At 42.1% G+C, this 17,541-nt stretch overlaps 1 protein-coding gene across 2 annotated transcripts in view; it reads right to left on the reverse strand.

Annotated features, from left to right (window-relative positions):
- FRMD4B (FERM domain containing 4B) overlaps positions 1-17,541 on the reverse strand; it is a 275,592-nt gene that overhangs the window by 131,229 nt on the left and 126,822 nt on the right. For both annotated transcript variants that reach the window (XM_032149480.2, XM_058437150.1), the window contains exons 2-4: positions 16,098-16,163; positions 13,846-13,940; positions 4,644-4,736 (exon numbers count right to left, since the gene is read on the reverse strand). In XM_032149480.2, coding sequence (XP_032005371.1) covers positions 4,644-4,736; positions 13,846-13,940; positions 16,098-16,163 — 254 coding nt within the window. The remainder of the gene's footprint in view (positions 1-4,643; positions 4,737-13,845; positions 13,941-16,097; positions 16,164-17,541) is intronic.

Below are 17,541 nucleotides of genomic sequence, written 5' to 3' on the forward strand. Positions count from 1 at the left end.
CCTCCCTCTATCCTGGGGGATATAAACCAGATATTTATTAACGCTTCAAATCTGTAGGACCTCAGGGTTTAGCTCAGGAGTAAATGAGACAATACTTTTCAAATAGCCTAGGGCCTGCTGCAGAGTTTATGCTACATTTCAGTAGAGAGAAAACTTCTTGGCCGGGCGCAGTGGCTGACGCCTGTAATCCCAGCACTTTGGGAGGCTGAGGCGGGTGGATCACGAGGTCAGGAGATCGAGACCATCCTGGCTAACACGGTGAAACCCCGTCTCTATTAAAAAATACAAAAAAAATCAGCCGGGCGTGGTGGCGGGCGCCTGTAGTCCCAACTACTCGGGAGGCTGAGGCAGGAGAATGGCATGAACCCGGGAGGTGGAGCTTGCAGTGAGTCGAGATTGCGCCACTGCACTCCAGCCTGGGCGACAGAGCGAGACTCCGTCTCAAAAAAAAAAAAAAAAAAAAAAAAAAAAAAAAAAAACTTCTTAAGAGCAAGATCTCATGGAATTTTTCTTTTTCATAAATGCTACTATAAATAAAATATTTTCTTACATTTGCATAATGTTTTGCAAAATCATTTTGTATCCCCTGCCCTCTCCTCAATTCTCATAACCAACTTGCACCATCTCCAGTGAATGTGTAGTGAGTGAGACTCAGTCTGGTCCACCCCACTCATCTCTGGCCTGGACCATTGCAACAGCTTACTAACTGCTCTTGCTGTGCCCTCCTGCCCCATTCCGGTCTGTCGTCAACCCGGCAGCCAGAGTGAGTCTGTTTAAAATGGAAATTGGTTATGCTCTCAAGCTCAAAACCTGCAGGCCCCAATGCTCTACAGGCCAACCCCATGCCAACTCCTACTCACCTCCCTTTTATAGGTTCTCTCCAGATACATGACTTCCTTCCAGGGGCTGGTACACACCAGGCATGCTCTTGCCAACCTGTCTGTGCACCTGCTGTTCCCCTGGCCTGGAAGAAACTTCCCCAGAAATGGGCCTGTGTCCTGGGTCCTTGTCTCATCTCCTGTATGCCTTTGCTCAATGCCACCTTCTTTGAGAGGTCTTCCCTGACCACTGTATTTAGAATGACAACCCCGGCTTTGCTAATATTCCCTTTTCCTCCTCCCTAATGGAGTTTTCTCCATAACGCCTCACATAAGATACCTTGCAGGGGTTTACTTCACTTAGTGGCAGTCTCTTTCCATTAGGCTGTGTGCTTTATGGCTGCAGGATTTTGTCATTTTCTTCTACCACTGCTATATTCCCAGCACCTAGTACAGGACCAGACACACGGCAGGAAATCAGCAACTATTTATCAGATGAATGGACACACTGTTATTATATAATGAATGCATTTGTTTATGTGTATGCTGACTATGATGGCAGAGATTTTTGCCTTCTTCACTGTTGGGTCCTCAGACCTAGAATGGGGCGGAGCACAACATAGCAAAACTCCAAAACATAATGAATGAAGTAAGGAAGAAATATTTCTTCACAGCTTGGTGTAGCTCCTTCCAGGAATTTTCTCAGTATTTGTAGATCTATATAGGTTTATAAAACATACCAACTTCAAAACACCTCAATGTGATCACTTGGAACTTTCCATGGCGTAGATAGTAATCTCTGTTACAGAAGGACACTCATTCCCTATCTTTTTCAGATATAATGTATCTTATCTCCTAAGATGCATGAGCGATGAGATACATGACAACATCTCTGATAACAGTGACTTATTAAAGTAATGATTTATAAGAGGAGGGGTGGACAGAGGGCTCGACAATGCACCCCTCCCTCCATGGCACTATATCAGAATCTGGGCCAGGAATGTGGAGTTGGAGGGGAGTAACTGTGTATAGTTTGAAAAAATTCCCAAGATGATTCAGATATGCCCTGCCTCTCCTTCTGGAGAAGCTCTGAATTACAAGGTACTTTTTCATCTAATCTCCTTTGTTGAAGTGATTCATTGTTTACTATAAAAGTGCCACCATAACCTACTGAACCTATCTTCGTTGTTGGCATTAGGACATTTCTAATTGTTTGCATTGAAAATAACAGTGGTACACATGCTTTAATGTGCTATCACTGAAGTGAATTCTTTTTCATTGTGCATTAACTATTTGGTGACCACACACCTTGGTGTCCATGAATGAGGGGCTTCTGTGCTCCATGTTCCAGTGCATGCAGCAGTACTGTACTGACGCAAGAGGTGAGGACCCCAATCTCAAAAGAGGTCCCCTGCACTTCCAGAGGATCCTAAAATGAGCGAACATCAAGACAGAACCAAATGCTATATTTGGCTCTCTATTCTTCAGTCAAACAGGCAACCTGGAGATTTGTTGATGGTGTCTGCTAAGATACAAGTATTACCAATAGTTCTGTTTTCTCCAAATAGGAGGCTAGAGACCCTCTGAGGAGCAACTCACTTCACTGGAGCACAAGACAACCCCATTTGCAAGACCTCCACAGAACCAGCTACATTCCACAGTGACCCCGGTCAGTTCACAAAATTCTTTGGTGTGTGCTTTTCCTTTATCATTTCCTTAATTAAATTGGACTAAAAACAACTACTTAATTGGAATAATAACAAAGACTATTATGATCTCACTATACTGTTGGGAGGAAGAACTAAGTGAATAATTAAAAACTTGATAAGGGTTTAACCATGCAAGTAGTTAGGGGAAAGTAATGCGAAGTGATTGTGGGACACTCTTGAGATAACACTCCAAGTAAGTGCTGAAACTCATGAACAAGCAGCAGGCCACTCTGGAATTTCAGGAACCTGCCTGGAGAAGATAGAGTGCCTTATGAATGAGTGTACAGAAAGGGAGATAGGGTTTACTCCTTTGGTATTCTGTGACCCAAAACAGACCAGATATTAGCTGTCAAATCATCTGCACAAATCTGGTTACTACCTAGATGGTACTTGTTAGATTTTCTGAAGACATAATGCTTTCGTTGAGTAGAGAACACTACAGAAACACTACACCACATGCACAAAAGATGAAAGTGCAAGGATGTTAGGTGCAACCTATTGTTTTGTTCTTGTTTTTTGGCGATGGAGTCTCGCTCTTCTCTCCATTCTGGAGTGCAATAGTGTGATCTTGGCTCACTGCAACCTCCACCTCCTGGGTTCCAGCTATTCTCCTGCCTCAGCCTCTGGAGTAGCTGGGATTACAGGTGCCCGCCACCAAGCCTGGCTAATTTTTTGTATTTTTAGTACAGATGGGGTTTCCCCATGTTGGCCAGACTGGTCTCGCACTCCTGACCTCAAGTGATCTGCCTACCTTGGCCTCCCGAAGTTCCATTAAAGGCGTGAGCCACCGTGCCTGGCCAGCTGCAAACTAAATTTTAATAACAACCAGAAATAGCCTAAATGCTTAAATAAATAGATTTTTATATACCCAAGGGAAGATATCCAGGTTGCAAAGAAAAAATAATTTAATTCATCAAACAACTTACCCTATTTTTCTAAGAAGGGGAGCAAAATTTATCATAAAATTTTTCATCAAACATAGGAAAGTGGGGAGAGGGGGTCAGTACACAAGAAGGGCTTTCAGCTCAATCAGTAATGATTTCACCTCAAGCTAGGTAGAAAAACATAGGTATTACTTCTTGTTTTTTGTTTTGTTTTGTTTCGTTTTTGTTTTGTTCATGAGACGGAGTCTCAATGTTGTCCAGGCTGGAGTGCAGTGGTACGATCTTGGCTCACTGCAACCTCTGCCACTGGGTTCAAGCAATCCTTATGCCTCAGCCTCACGAGTAGCTGGGATTACAGGCACACACCATCAACTTCAGCTAATTTTTTTTTTGTATTTTTAGTAGAGATGAGGTTTCGCCATGTTGGCCAGGCTGTTCTCAAACTCCTAACCTCAAGTGATCCACCTGCCTCAGCCTCCCAAGGTACTGGAATTACAGTCATGAGCCACTGTGCCTGGCCGGTATTACATCTTATAACATTTTATTTATTTTAGAATGTGAACTAAAAAAAATAGTTCTATCATGAGATGGATTTGAGAAATTACTGATTTAGTTGAACGCATCTATTTCAGGATACAGTTAAGTGACTTGCCCAAGCAGACCTCAGAGAACAAGTCAAGGACTCTGCATTATTTTCAGCAGTCTCTCTGCATGTGAATGGAATTCAGATCCCTGTACTGTTAATTCTTTCCATGAGCATTTGTTTGCATTTTATCCTCTATTCAAATTAAGGCATCAAATTGTATAGAATTCAATTATTTCTAAGTCTGTAGAAAACATTATTGCTAACGTAAAATGTAATAGCAAATGTTTGTCATATTTCAAATAATAAGAATCTTAAAAATATGTTGAGTGAGAAACAGGCTTATGTATTAAAATGTATTACCCATGTTTTTCAGCTTTAAATTGATCTAAGAGGCTTTGAGGAATAAAGGAAGGTGACTCTATCCTTCATCTTCAAAGAAAACAGCTCTACAGTATCTATGGTAACTTGGTCCTCAGACCAAGACAGTAGAGAATCTCTTTCACATGATAATGTTTTGATAGGTCTCTTCTCTTTTTATTTGCTATCTCTAATCACCAGAAATATAAAAAATAGAAAAGAAAACACACAAAAACCCAAAAATAGCAGCAAAAAAAGAGGGATGCTAACTGGGTCTGTGGATACATACCTCACAGCAAAGTGCAAAATGGTTGGGCCTGGTTTCTTGGGCAAATCATGGTCAAGAACTCGGTGATCTAACTGTAGCCAGTTCTGCTGACCTCTGTGAGAGCAAAGCAAAGAAAAAGGATTCAACAGAAAGTCAGAAAAGTTCAACAACATACAGTGTTGGCAAAGCTGTGGCGAAATAGTTGCTCTCATACACCGATGGTAGGAGCAAAACCTGTTACAACTGGTAATGAGACCAACTCAGCAATTTCTTTCAAAACTATGAAAGCACTTGCTTCTGAACCAGCATTTCCATTTCCAGGAGTATATCAAGGTAAACTTGCACATGTGAGAAATAATTTGTATATGAAATCACTCACTGTAGCAACATTTGAAATAGCAAAAGGGGTGGAAATAACTTCAACGTCCAAGAGGATATTGTTAAAAAAAATTATTTAAAACTATAGAGTGGGCAGGCACAGTGGCTCATGCCTGTAATCCCAGCACTTTGGGAGGCCAAGGCGGGCAGATCACCTGAGGTCAGGAGTTTGAGACCAGCCTGGCTAACATGGTAAAACCCTGTCTCTACTAAAATAAAAAAAATTAGCCAGGCATAGTGGCACGTGCCTGTAATCCCAGCTACTCGGGAGGCTGAGGCAGGAGAATCGCTTGAACCTGGGAGGCGGAGGTTGCAGTGAGCCGAGATTGCACCATTGCACTCCATCCTGGGCAACAAGAGTGAAACTCCGTCTAAAAAACAAACAAACAAACCAACCTCCCCCAAACCCCCCAAAACAAACAAACAAAAAAAACTATACAGTGAAATACAATGCAGCCATAAAATAGGCTGAAGAACACCGGTGTGATGGTGCACACATGTAGTCCCAGTTATTCAGGAAACTGACGCAGGATGATCGCTCGAGCCCAGATGTTTGAGTCTGCAGTGTGCCATGATCACGGCTGTGAACAGCCAGTGTACTCCAGCCTGGGCAACATAACCAGACCCTGCCTTAAAAAAAAAAAAAAAAAAAAGCCAGAGAGCCTCTTTATAAACTTATTTTGAACAATTTCCAAGATATGATATTAAATGAAAAAGCAAGATGCGTAACAGCAAGTATATGGCCATTTTTAAAATTAAACAAAGAACAAACATACATACGTGCATGTATATATTACAAAAATCTGAGAGGTTAAACAAAAAACTGATAACACTGGTTGACTTTTGAGGTAAAAAACTAGGCCATATGTTAATATTAAATTTTTATGAAATATGAAACATTTTAGATAATCAAGAAGGAGAAAACTTCTGGTTCAATGAAATAAAACACACAGGCTGGGTGTGGTGGCTCACGTCTAGCACTTGTAATCCTAGCACTTGGGAGGCCAAGGCACGCAGATTGCTTGAGCCCAGGAATTTGAGACTAGCCTGGGCAACATGTGAAACCCAATTTCTACAAAGAATACAGAAAAAAATTAGCCTAGTGTGGTGGTGCGTGCCTGTTGTCCCAGCTACTACGGAGGCTGAAGGGGGAGGATCACTCGGGCCTAGAGAAGTCAAGGCTGCAGTGAGCTGTGATCGTGCCACTGCATTCCAGCCTAGGCAACAGAATGAGACCCTGTCTCAAAACAAAAGCAAAAACAAAAACAAAACACCAGACACATAACAATACCACAGTTTTTTAAAAAAGTACAGGGTTGGTGCTAGGCACGGTGGCTCATGCCTCTAATCCCAGCACTTTAGGAGGGTGAGGTGGGAGGATTGGCTAAAGTGGGAGGATTGCTTGAGCCCAGGAGTTTGAGGCTGCAGTGAGCTATGATTGTGCTACTGCACCCTAGTCGGGACAACAGAGGGAGAACTTGTCTGGAAAAAAAAAAAAAAAAAAGGCTGGGCACAGTGGCTCATGCCTGTAATCCCAGGACTTTGGCACTTTGGGAGGCCAAGTTGGGCAGATCACTTGAGGTCAGGAGTTTAAGACCAGCCTGGCCAACATGGTGAAACCCCGTCTCTACTAAACATACAAAAATTAGCTGGGCATGGTGGCGGGTGCCTGTAATCCCAGCTACTTAGGAGGCTGAGGCAGGAGAATCACTTGAAGCCAGAAGGCGGAGGTTGCAGTGAACCCAGGTCGTGCCACTACACTCCAGCCTACGCGACAGAGCAAGACTCCATCTCAAAAAAAAAAAAAAAAAGAATACAGGGCCGAATACTCTCTGAGTGCCACTTCTGTGTATATATTATGGGCTTACTGGGATTTAAGCATGTACTTGTTTATTTTATTTACTCAAGAGCCTCACCGAGTTCATAAACAGTTCTGTCTAGATTTTGACCACTGAGGGATCAAAAGGATTGATGACACTGGCGCTCAGAACTGTTTACGTGCCTTTTCTGAGGTTGTCCAACTAGTCCATCCATTTCAGGCTGTAAATTCCCAGAGGGCATAGACCCTCTTTTACTTGCTGACATAAAATTCAATCTAAGAACATGCTGATGGTGGTGGGACAGTGTGTCAAAATGTAATAAAATATATAATGGGCCAGAAGACATTTTCAAACCTATTTTGGTCCTTGAGTAAAAAATTAAAAAACAAAATCAGAAAATTCTAAGCTGTATTCATTATAAGTAGACAGGAAAAGTGAGCATAAACAATAATATCAGTAGTAGTAATAATAACAATAGCTACTCTCTATTGAGTAATGACTCTGTGCCAACCAAGGTGGAACTCTTTATACATTAAAGCTATATTTTACAATAAGCCAGTGAGGAAAGTGCTAGAGCTGGGATTTGAAACCAGGGCTTCCTTTCTTCTTCCCCCCACCCGCCACCCCACCCAGTGGACTTGTATATAAAAGCACCCAGGACTTTCAGTACTGGAGAAAATGAGACCAGAGGGTTGAATCAGCTTTTATAATGACATCTGACTCGGTCTCTGATACTTAGCAGGTTCAATGCTGTAAAGAGTGTGTCTTTGTTTCCATAGTTACAAGACAAGGCTTCTGATACCTGTTCCCAGCTTTCCTTGCAGGAATATTATAAAGATAAATAAGCTGATTAAGTAACACAAGGGAAGATCCTTAGAACTACTGCATTTGTGTGTAAAACAAAATAAGATAAGAGACTGACGTGAAGAGAGTCTTACACTATATTTCATCAAGTTTAGGATGCCACTGATTTAAAGACACATCCCAATTTCACAGAAGTTTAAATGTGTGTCTTAAAATACATATTTTATAGTATCAGATCTCAAAAGTTTTCTTAGGAAAGATGTATCATTTTAAAAGCATAACAGGCTAGACATGGTGGCTCACACCTGTAATCTCAGCATTTCAGAAGGTTGAGACAGGAGGATCACTGGAGCCCAGGAATTCAAGGCTGCAGAGAGCTATGATCATGCCACTGCACTCCAGCCTGGGAAACAGACAGAGACCCTGTCTCTAAAAATAAATTGAAAGCATAATATATATTTGTATGAACTTGCATGGAATGGTGTCTATGAATGAATGAAGCAAGTTGTACAATAACATATACAGCATAAACCAATTATGATAACCACAGATGCACATTCAAAACACTATTAAATATTGATGAATATTTTTAGATATATTTCTGGAGAGTAACACAGCAACTTGCTAGTACTGGTTACCTCTGTGGAAGAAACTACAGTTGCAGTGGGAAAGTAATCAAAAGGGACTGGACTCAACCATGACGTTAAAGAAGATATTCATGCATATAAAATATGAAGTAGTTTTTTAAAAGGATAAATTACAAATTAGATTTTAAAAAATCTACCCACAGTCTCATCAATAGGAAAAAGTCTAGAAGAACTTTTTAAAAAATGCCCATAATTCAACCAAATATAATCAAGGTTATTTATTGCTTATAACTTGCTTTTGTCAAATCTTCCCATCAGCAAATATAATAGATCTAACCAATATCTTAAAATGACAGTCATATCCACCCCTATCAGGAGTGCAGACCAACCGCAAAGCAAGTTTTATTTTTGGCTAGAATTGTATCAACAGAAGGCCCATTGTCACAGTCCCACTGGAAGAGACAGTGATCAAAAGCCACAGTTGTGTTGTAAAGTCTATCTGTTATTTCTTGGTAAACAAAGCTTATTTAGCAAAGCCTTTCAAAACATGAGAAGGCAAAACGAAAAATGAAATGGGTGAAGAGATGGAACCATTATGGTGACCTGAAGGGCTGGTGCCTCAGGAGGGCCGTGACTGCCCTCTAGGGGTGGAAGACTCACTTTGCACACCGAGCTGCGCAAGGCCCTAACAAGCGTAATCTCGGAAACGCTTCCCTCTCCCAGTAACGTGACCTTGAATCTGTTGTTGGTCATTATCACTGCTTTTATTACGCAATTGCCGTCTATTTTTCCCTTTCTTCTCTTGGTCTGTGTATGAGTTGTAGACAGTAGCTACTTTCATTGACAAAATGTTCCTTTCAGCTTTACCAAAGGCAAAAGACGCATGTGGCATCTAGGCTGGAAAATACAACTCAGACGGCATCCTGGGAGGGCCCTCACTCAGTGGTTTTACGGGGGCGAAGGGAGGCAGGAGGGAAGTGCTGAAAGAAAATACTTTCCAAAAATATTTACCAGATAAAGAAAAAGAACTAGGCTTGTGACCAAGACATTCCAAGGAGACACCCTTAGACATAAGCAATTTTCCAGGCCCGCTCCCCAGAAAGGTAGAAATGGCCAATTTCCACCCCCTCAACAGTCCTGCTCATACTTCTTCTGAAAATAAACACAACTAGAGCCAGGAGACACCTCCCCAAACTGGTCATAATTCAAAAAGAGACTCTGCCGTCACTTGCAGGGGAGTGCACAGGGGACATCTTGGAGCCGGGGTTCTTGGAAAGACCGTAATTATAGTTACCTCCTTTGGTTGAGCCAAAGGAGGTAACTGGGAAAAAGGCTGTGTGAGCCATTCTTCTCCCAGCGTAGTTTTGAGAAAGAAATCTCAGGGCAGACAACGAGAAGCGTGGCCCAAATAATTGAAGGAAGTCATTCCTGCTATTCCTTTTCTTTTCCTTTTTGGACAGAGTCTCGCTTTGTCACCCAGGCTGGAGTGGCACAATCTCGGTTCACTGCAAGCTCCACCTCCCAGGTTCAAGTGATCCTCATGCCTCAGGTGCCTGAGTAGCTGGGATTACAGGAGCCCGCCACCACGCCCAGCTAATTTCTGTATTTTTAGTACAGACGGGGTTTTGCCGTGTTGCCCAGGCTGGTCTCAAACTCCTGACCTCAGGTGGTCCACCCGCCTCGGCCTCCAAAGTGTTGAGATTACAGGCATGAGCCACCATACCCGGCCTACTATTTCTTTTCTTTCTGAAGAGAAGGTCTTACAGTCTGAACCCCTTACTTTTGCACTGTCTGGTTTACATTCAACTGAGCTTGGAGCTTTTCCTGAAACCTCCCATGTGGCCAGGACCCTCTTTTCCAGTCTGCCACAAACCTTGCAGTCTGAGGGACCTCTGACACTGCAAGTCAAAAGCCTCAGTCCTCCTCCCTATAACATCCTTCCATGGCCTGGGTGTGCCTCCTCCATCCGTGTGACTAACAAGGCTCACCTATGATCTTGTCCCCACGATCAGGACAACGTCTTCACCCTTGGGCAAATGTACCTTGTTCGTTGCCATGTTCATGCATTTGCCCACAAAATAACTCTTGCCTAGAATGTCACCTCCCATCTCCCCTCCCATCTATTTAAAGTCTACCTTACCTGCAAGATCCAATTTTAGTTACTTGTCTGTGTGACGCCTACACCAGTCCTCCTTCAGTTTCCTTCTTAACACTCCCTTATTGCAATACATTGGGATGATAGCTCCCTTTTATTGTAGGCCTGTGCTATATGCTCTGCATACCTTACCTAATTTAATAGTATTGAATACTAGTACCCTATTATAGGTGCCTTATGTAGTACATACTATATAAGGCACTATTATTTTATTTTATTTTATTTTTTTTGAGACGGAGTCTCACTCTGTCGCCCAGGCTGGAGTGCAGTGGCATGATCTCGGCTCACTGCAAGCTTCGCCTCCCGGGTTCACGCCATTCTCCTGCCTCAGCCTCTCCGAGTAGCTGGGACTACAGGTGCCCGCCACCACGCCCGGCTAATTTTTTGTATTTTTTAATAGAGACGGGGTTTCACCGTGGTCTCGATCTCCTGCCCTCGTGATCCGCCCGCATCAGCCTCCCAAAGTGCTGGGATTACAAACGTGAGCCACCGCGCCCGGCCAAGGCACTATTATTACGTGCAGCATACAGATGAGAAAACTTGAGTGTCAGAGACGTTAAGTAACTGATCTAAGATCACACAGCTAGCTATCAACATTCTCTGATACCTGCTCCTACTTCCCTCTCAACCCTCATCTTGTACCACTTTCCTGCTTAATCTTTGTACTCTCATCACACTGGCTTTGTTTTTGTTTGGGACAGGACCTCACTCTGTCGCTTGGGCTGGAGTGCAGTGGTGAGATCACGGCTCACTGCCACCTCCACTTTCTGGGCTCACACAATCCTCCCACCTAAGCCTCCTGAGGAGCTGGGACTACAGGTGTGCGCCACCATGCCCCCTTAATGTTTTTGTATTTTTAGTAGAAATGGGGTTTCACCATGTTCCCCAGGCTGGTCTGGAATTCCTAGGCTCAAGTGATCTGACTGCCTCAGTCTCCCAAAGTGCTGGGATTAGAGGTGTGAGCCACTGTGCCCGGCCTTGTTTTTTCTTTCTCAAAAAACAAATCACGAAAGTCATGTCAGCCCCACCTCAGGACTTTTGCACTGGTTTTTGTTTGTAATGCCTCCCCAGATTTTTGCAGAACTGGTTCTTGCTTTTCATTACATGTCACCTCCTAGATCCTGTCCTAGCCCACCCTGTCTAAAGCTGACCCCAAGTTTTCTTGGTCATGGCCTTTTATGTTCTTCAATGCACTTATAATCGCTGATATTCCTTTGATTTATCTGTCTGTTTACTTGTTATGCTAAACTATAGCATTGCAATATGAGCTCCATAAAAGCAGGGGCCTTGTCTGTGTTACTCCTAGCTGAATCCTTGTGATCCAGAACAACACCTGGCATTGAGTGGGCATTCAAAAAATATTTTATTTTCTATTTTTAGAGATGGGGTCTTGCTCTATTGCCTAGGCTGGTGTGCAGTGGCATGATCATAAACTCACTGTAGCCTTGAACTCCTAGGCTCACGCAATCCTCCCACCTCAGCCTCAGCCTCCTGAGTGGCTAGGACTGGAGTTGCACATCACCACACCTGGCTGATTTTTAATTTTTTTTTTTTTGGTAGAGATGGGGTCTCACTATGTTGCCTAGGCTGGTCTTGAACTCCTGGCCTCATGCAATACTCCCTCCCTTGGTCTCCAAAAGTGCTAGGATTACAGGTGTGAGCCACTCTTAATGTAAATACACATATACTTGAGACAAGGTCTCACTCTGTCGCCCAGGCTGGATGGCAGTAGTGCCATCATCATAGCTCACTGCAGCCTCAACCTCCTGGGCTCAAGTTGTCCTCCCGCCTCAGCCTCCCGAGTAGCTGGGACTACAGATGTGTGTCACCATGCCTGGCTGATTTTTTTAGATTTTTTTTTTGTAGAGATGGGGTCTCCCTATGTTGCCTAGGTGGCTCTGAAACTCCTGGACTCAAGGGATATGCCCATCTCGCCCCTCCAAAGTGCAGGGATTACAAGCGTGAACTATCACACCCAGCCAATATTTTTTCAATGAATAAATTACTCCAATATTCATGTTGTTAACCCCATTCTATGTGACCTCTGCCTAAATTATAGTGCTTATAGCAGTTACAGTTTATACCATATAACCTAGCCATTGTATATTTATGGCTCTATGTCTTACACTGTTTGCTATTATTTCATCCACATTTGGATTCAGCCTATGCGTGTGCGTGTTCAATCACTGATTCGCAGGAGCTGGTGCTAGCTATGGATGTCGGCATTTCCCATTTCATCCAGTAGAGGACAGGTCATACAGAGCCTCTCAAATGGTAGCTGTTGAGTGATTCAGAGTGAGGTGAGAGATGTCTAGTGTACTCTCTTCTGCCTTGTTGAGCCCTCTTTGGGAAACATCCTCAGTCTAGAATCAAGTTTTCAGGTTTTTCTATTCCTCCTGATAATTCAGCTGCCTGGTTTTTGCCCAGCAGAAGTCCTGAGCCTGCTGGCATATCCTAGAGATCCTAGGCTCACAGCCCACCCAGGATGGGAATAATCAGAAGCCACAAGGTGTTAAAAGCAAGTTAACTCCTTCTTGAGATGATTTTCCACCTGATTAAACTGAAGAACTGAAAAATATTTAAATTGGCAGCATTATGAAAAGAATGCTGGGTGGTTGGCCAACATATTTTATGTCTGGAACACATCTTCTTGCATTTTAACATTTAAGGAACTCTGGAAATTATCTGCAGAAAGTGGAAGGATTCCCCTGATAATGTATCGGGCTGCATATAATGTAGGCAAATTGGGCTGCCATAAAAAAGAGAGGCAGATACACACACACACACACACACACACACACACACACACACACACAGAGAGAGAGAAAAGAGCTAGTAAGTCCAAGCACATTTGCTTAGAGTGTTAAATTCTCATGAATTTATTTTTATTTACCTGCCTCGTTTTGGGGAGCATATATATTATTAACAAATATATACAACATTCAACAACTTAGCATAAAAGGCAAAAGTAAAAAAAAAAAAAGAAAAAGATAGTTGAGAAGGCAACATGAAATGCACCTAAACGGTAGTTTAAAAGTTCATTCCATATTAAACTATATACATGTTTTTTGAGTGGGCCACAAATTTGCCTTTAAGCTCTCTTGCCACCAATGCCAACACATCCACTCAGTTTCAAGATGTGAGTAAATATCTAATATTTCTATCATATAAGTGAAATTAGCAAGCACAATCACATTCAAAGACATGAGAAGATACACTGGAATCAGGAATAACAAACTCATTACTACACATTTCTAAAACATTTAGAACAATATTTTCAGTTCCTAAAATGGTCAGTATCCCTTTTCTTCTCCCTTTACAATAGTCCTACGAGAAAAATCGCATATTAAAAAACCTTCAGCTAAGCAGGACGTGTTCTGAATGCTGGAGGACTTATTTCCTTTTTTGTTAATCATGGAAGACAGCAAGTAGGTAGCCCAGGCAAAAGGCAAAGAAACTAAAACTATTAAAAGACTTACGTGTCATCTATGAATGTTATTCCAAAATACTCCTTTTCTTTCAGGTTGAAATGTGAAGCCACTAGGTCCAGTAACTCTCTTGCTAGAAGTTTGGGCTGTCAAAATAAAAATCTGGTTAGAAGCAATTTGGTTGCCTCTCTCTTACTGCTACCACCTTCCTCTGCCCTAAATAGTTTAAAGTAGCTTTTGTTTATTTGTTTGTTTCTTTATTACCTGCCCTTGTTTGTGGATTAGGTTGATGTACTATAGACAATTCTTTAAGAATTGTGGGAAGGAGAAAAGATGGGAATAGGAATATCAATGAGACTATCATTTTCATGTATTTGCAATTCACTCAAGTACCTTACATTTTCCCTCTAAGGTGCACTTACTAAGATGTTTTGGAAAAAACACTCTTTTATATGTAATGTGGTGCTAATGCCCAAGACAAAGAATATTAAACACCTTGCTGCTTGGTTATCTGTGATATGTAAAAGATCGCAGGAATCGTTTTGCTTGTTGGTGGCCAGTTGAAGAAGCCCAAGACTCAAAGCTGTGGGGCTACTGATGAAAACATTAATAATAATAATAATAATAATAGTTACCATTTATTATGCTGAACTTATATCCCATTGTCATTTAATCCTTATAATGAGCTATGAGGTAGGGCTTTTTATTTCCATTTTATAAATGAGTCAACCAAGGCCCAGAGTGGTTAAGCACCTTGCTTGATGTTACATTGTTAGTAAGAGCAGGGATTTGAACCTAGTCTGTCTCCTTCTAAAGCCTAAGCTTTTCCTTCCTAAGATAGAGAAATTGTACCCATTCCACACATCATCATCAACAGTGATGAGCACCTAGTTAGAGGAAGGATATAATCTATAAGCTTTTGGGAAAGCTCTGGATCTGCTGAGAAGAAGCATGGGCTTAGAACCAGCCAGAATGCCTGGAGTGATAATCGATGCTAGGTTTGGAGGGACTGGGGAAGAAAAGGGGAACGCTTGCAGGAGGGCACTCTGGATGGATTCTTTCTGAACTTTGAGCCAAAGAGATTAGGGTATATTACAATGGCTGTTGGGGATAAAAATGGACATGATTTAAAGAAAAAAAGAAAAGAAACAGGCAGACATCTGGACTAAAGGTCTACTTGGGCAAAGCTACTGTTGACTGTACTATTTCACTCTAATTGAAGCCTAAGCATAGTGGGCTAGGGACAGGCCTCAGAAGAGAAAAGAATTTAGGTTTGGTTAGAGGAGAAAATTCTAGGCTAGCTGTAGGTGTGGCCCGTCCACAAGGACTTTCACAATTTTTAAAGACTCTTGGTCCAGAGTGTTGGGTGAATAGAAAGAGAAGCATCAACAATTAAAATTTCATTGCTTGGCTGGGCACAGTGGCTCACGCCTGTAATCCTAGCATTTTGGGAGGCTGAGGAGGGTGGATCACTTGAGGTCAGGAGTTCGAGGCCAGCCTGGCCAACATGGTAAAACCCTGTCTCTACTAAAAATACAAAAATTAGCCAAGCGAGGTGGCGGTGGCCTGTAGTCCCAGCTACTCAAGAGGCTGAGTCAGGAGAATCACTTGAACCCGGGAGGCAGAGGTTGCAGTGAGCTGAGACTGCGCTACTGCATTCCAGCCTGGGCAACAGAGCAAGACTCCATCTGAAAAAAAATATATATATATATCTATATCATTACTTATATAGTGCCATATATTTTACAAAGAGATTTCACTCACATATATAATCTAGCTTGATTTTTAACCATAATTCTTCTGAGAAGCCTAGGCAGTTCACAGCTGACGAAACTGGGTATTTCACTTGCACAATGCCATGTAGCTGGACAGTGGCAGAATACAGATTCTCACCTCACAATAATCCTTTCAGGAAGTACTATGGTTCCCAATTTACCGACAAGAGGCTCAGAGAAGTAAAGTCAATTTCCCAGGGTCACAGAGCTATTAAGTGTCAAGCTAAGATTGGAACTCAAGTGTCTCTGAATCCATGTCACCAGGCTATAATTACTCCAACATATGGACCAAGTTTTCTGACTTCGAAGATGCTTTTTTCCCCTTGATCAATTCTGAGTCATTGGCTTTGAGGCAAAGATAACGGAGAAGCCTGAATACAGACTATGAGGCTCAGAGAGGGAACGAGGATGAGCTGTCCCTGTGTGGGCAACACCTACCTGGGCAAGACTTATCTGTGTAACACCGACTTGGGCAACACCTACCTTGGCAAAACCTATCTAGGCAACACCCACGTGGGCAACACCTACCTGAACCAGCAGCTCCAGTCTCCTATCATCCAGGAGGTGCACCTGGCAGTGCCTGCCTTCTGTCATCTGCAGAAACAAGACAGCAAGAGTGGTGTCAGGGCCACGGCTGGCAAGCAAACCTTTGGACTCGTTGTATCATTTATTTTATATGAGATGGGCTCAGCCTAAAAATGGCTTTAGATGAGTTAATAAACAGGCTTGGCCAGAAACAGATTTATTATATGGGAGTAACTGGATTTAAAAGAAGAACAAAGAGCACAGGCTAGTCAATATATTGTAAAAATAATGTCCATACAGTCCACCAAGTTCAAACAATGCACACGAAATTATTCCATGAAAAGTAGGTCTCCATCCCAGAGGAAACTACTATATTTTTCCTGGAATTAATGTTTTATTAAAAAAGAAAAAGCCTCTCCATCCCAGAGGAAACTACTGTATTTTTCCTGGAATTAATGTTTTATTTAAAAAAAAAAAAAAAAAGAAAAGCCAGTCGGGCACAGTGGCTCATGCCTGTAATCCCAACACTTTGGGGGCGCCAATCAGGGTGGATCACTTGAGGCCAGGAGTTTGAGACCAGCCTGGCCAACATGGTGAAACCCCCTTTCTACAAAAAATACAAAAATTAGCCTGGCGCAGTGGTATGTGCCTGTAGTCCCAGCTACTCAGGAGGCTGAGTTGGGAGAATCACTTTGGCCTGGGAGGTTGAGGCTGCAGTAAGCTGAGATTGTACCACTGCACTCCAGCCTGGGTGACACGGAGAGACCCTTTCCAAAAAAAAAGAAAAAAAAAGTCTTTATTCACTGGTGTGTTTAACGTCTCTCTGGGCATGGTGGCATGCACCTATAGTCCCAGCTACTCAAGAGGCTGAGGTGGGAGGATTGGTTAAGGCCAGGAGTTCAAGACTGTAGTGAGCCAGGATCACGCCTGTGAATAGCCACTGCACCCAAGCCTGTGGGCAACATAGACCTCATCTCTTAAAATAAAAATGAAAAGTCTTCATTTTGGAAACTCTCCCCCTACTTTTAGTCCACCAACATAGTTTACTATCACCACCATAGTTAAGAACAGTTAAGATACATAGTTAAGAACAGTTTGATATATACTTTTTCAATTATATTTAGTTTTTTATCATTCAGAATTGCAATACTAAAAAAACTTTGTAAAATACTTAAACATTGCATAGAATGCCAAGATACTCCTTGATTAACTCATGTTCCAAACCATTTTATCTGCAGAAATCACCATCCTGTTAGTTTAAGAATCCTCACAGACCACTTTTATATGTATTTTCAGATATATATTTACATATTAAAATATTTCATATTATTTTACTTTAGTACACATTTTATTGAATGTATTGTTTTGCAAATGAAGTACTCTTAATATTTCTGTGTGAGTGTAACCATCCAGAAATTTGATATATATGTGTGTATATGTGTGTATC

This window comes from Hylobates moloch, unplaced genomic scaffold, assembly GCF_009828535.3.
Source record: "Hylobates moloch isolate HMO894 unplaced genomic scaffold, HMol_V3 SCAFFOLD_4, whole genome shotgun sequence".
Classification (NCBI taxonomy): Eukaryota; Metazoa; Chordata; class Mammalia; order Primates; family Hylobatidae; genus Hylobates; species Hylobates moloch.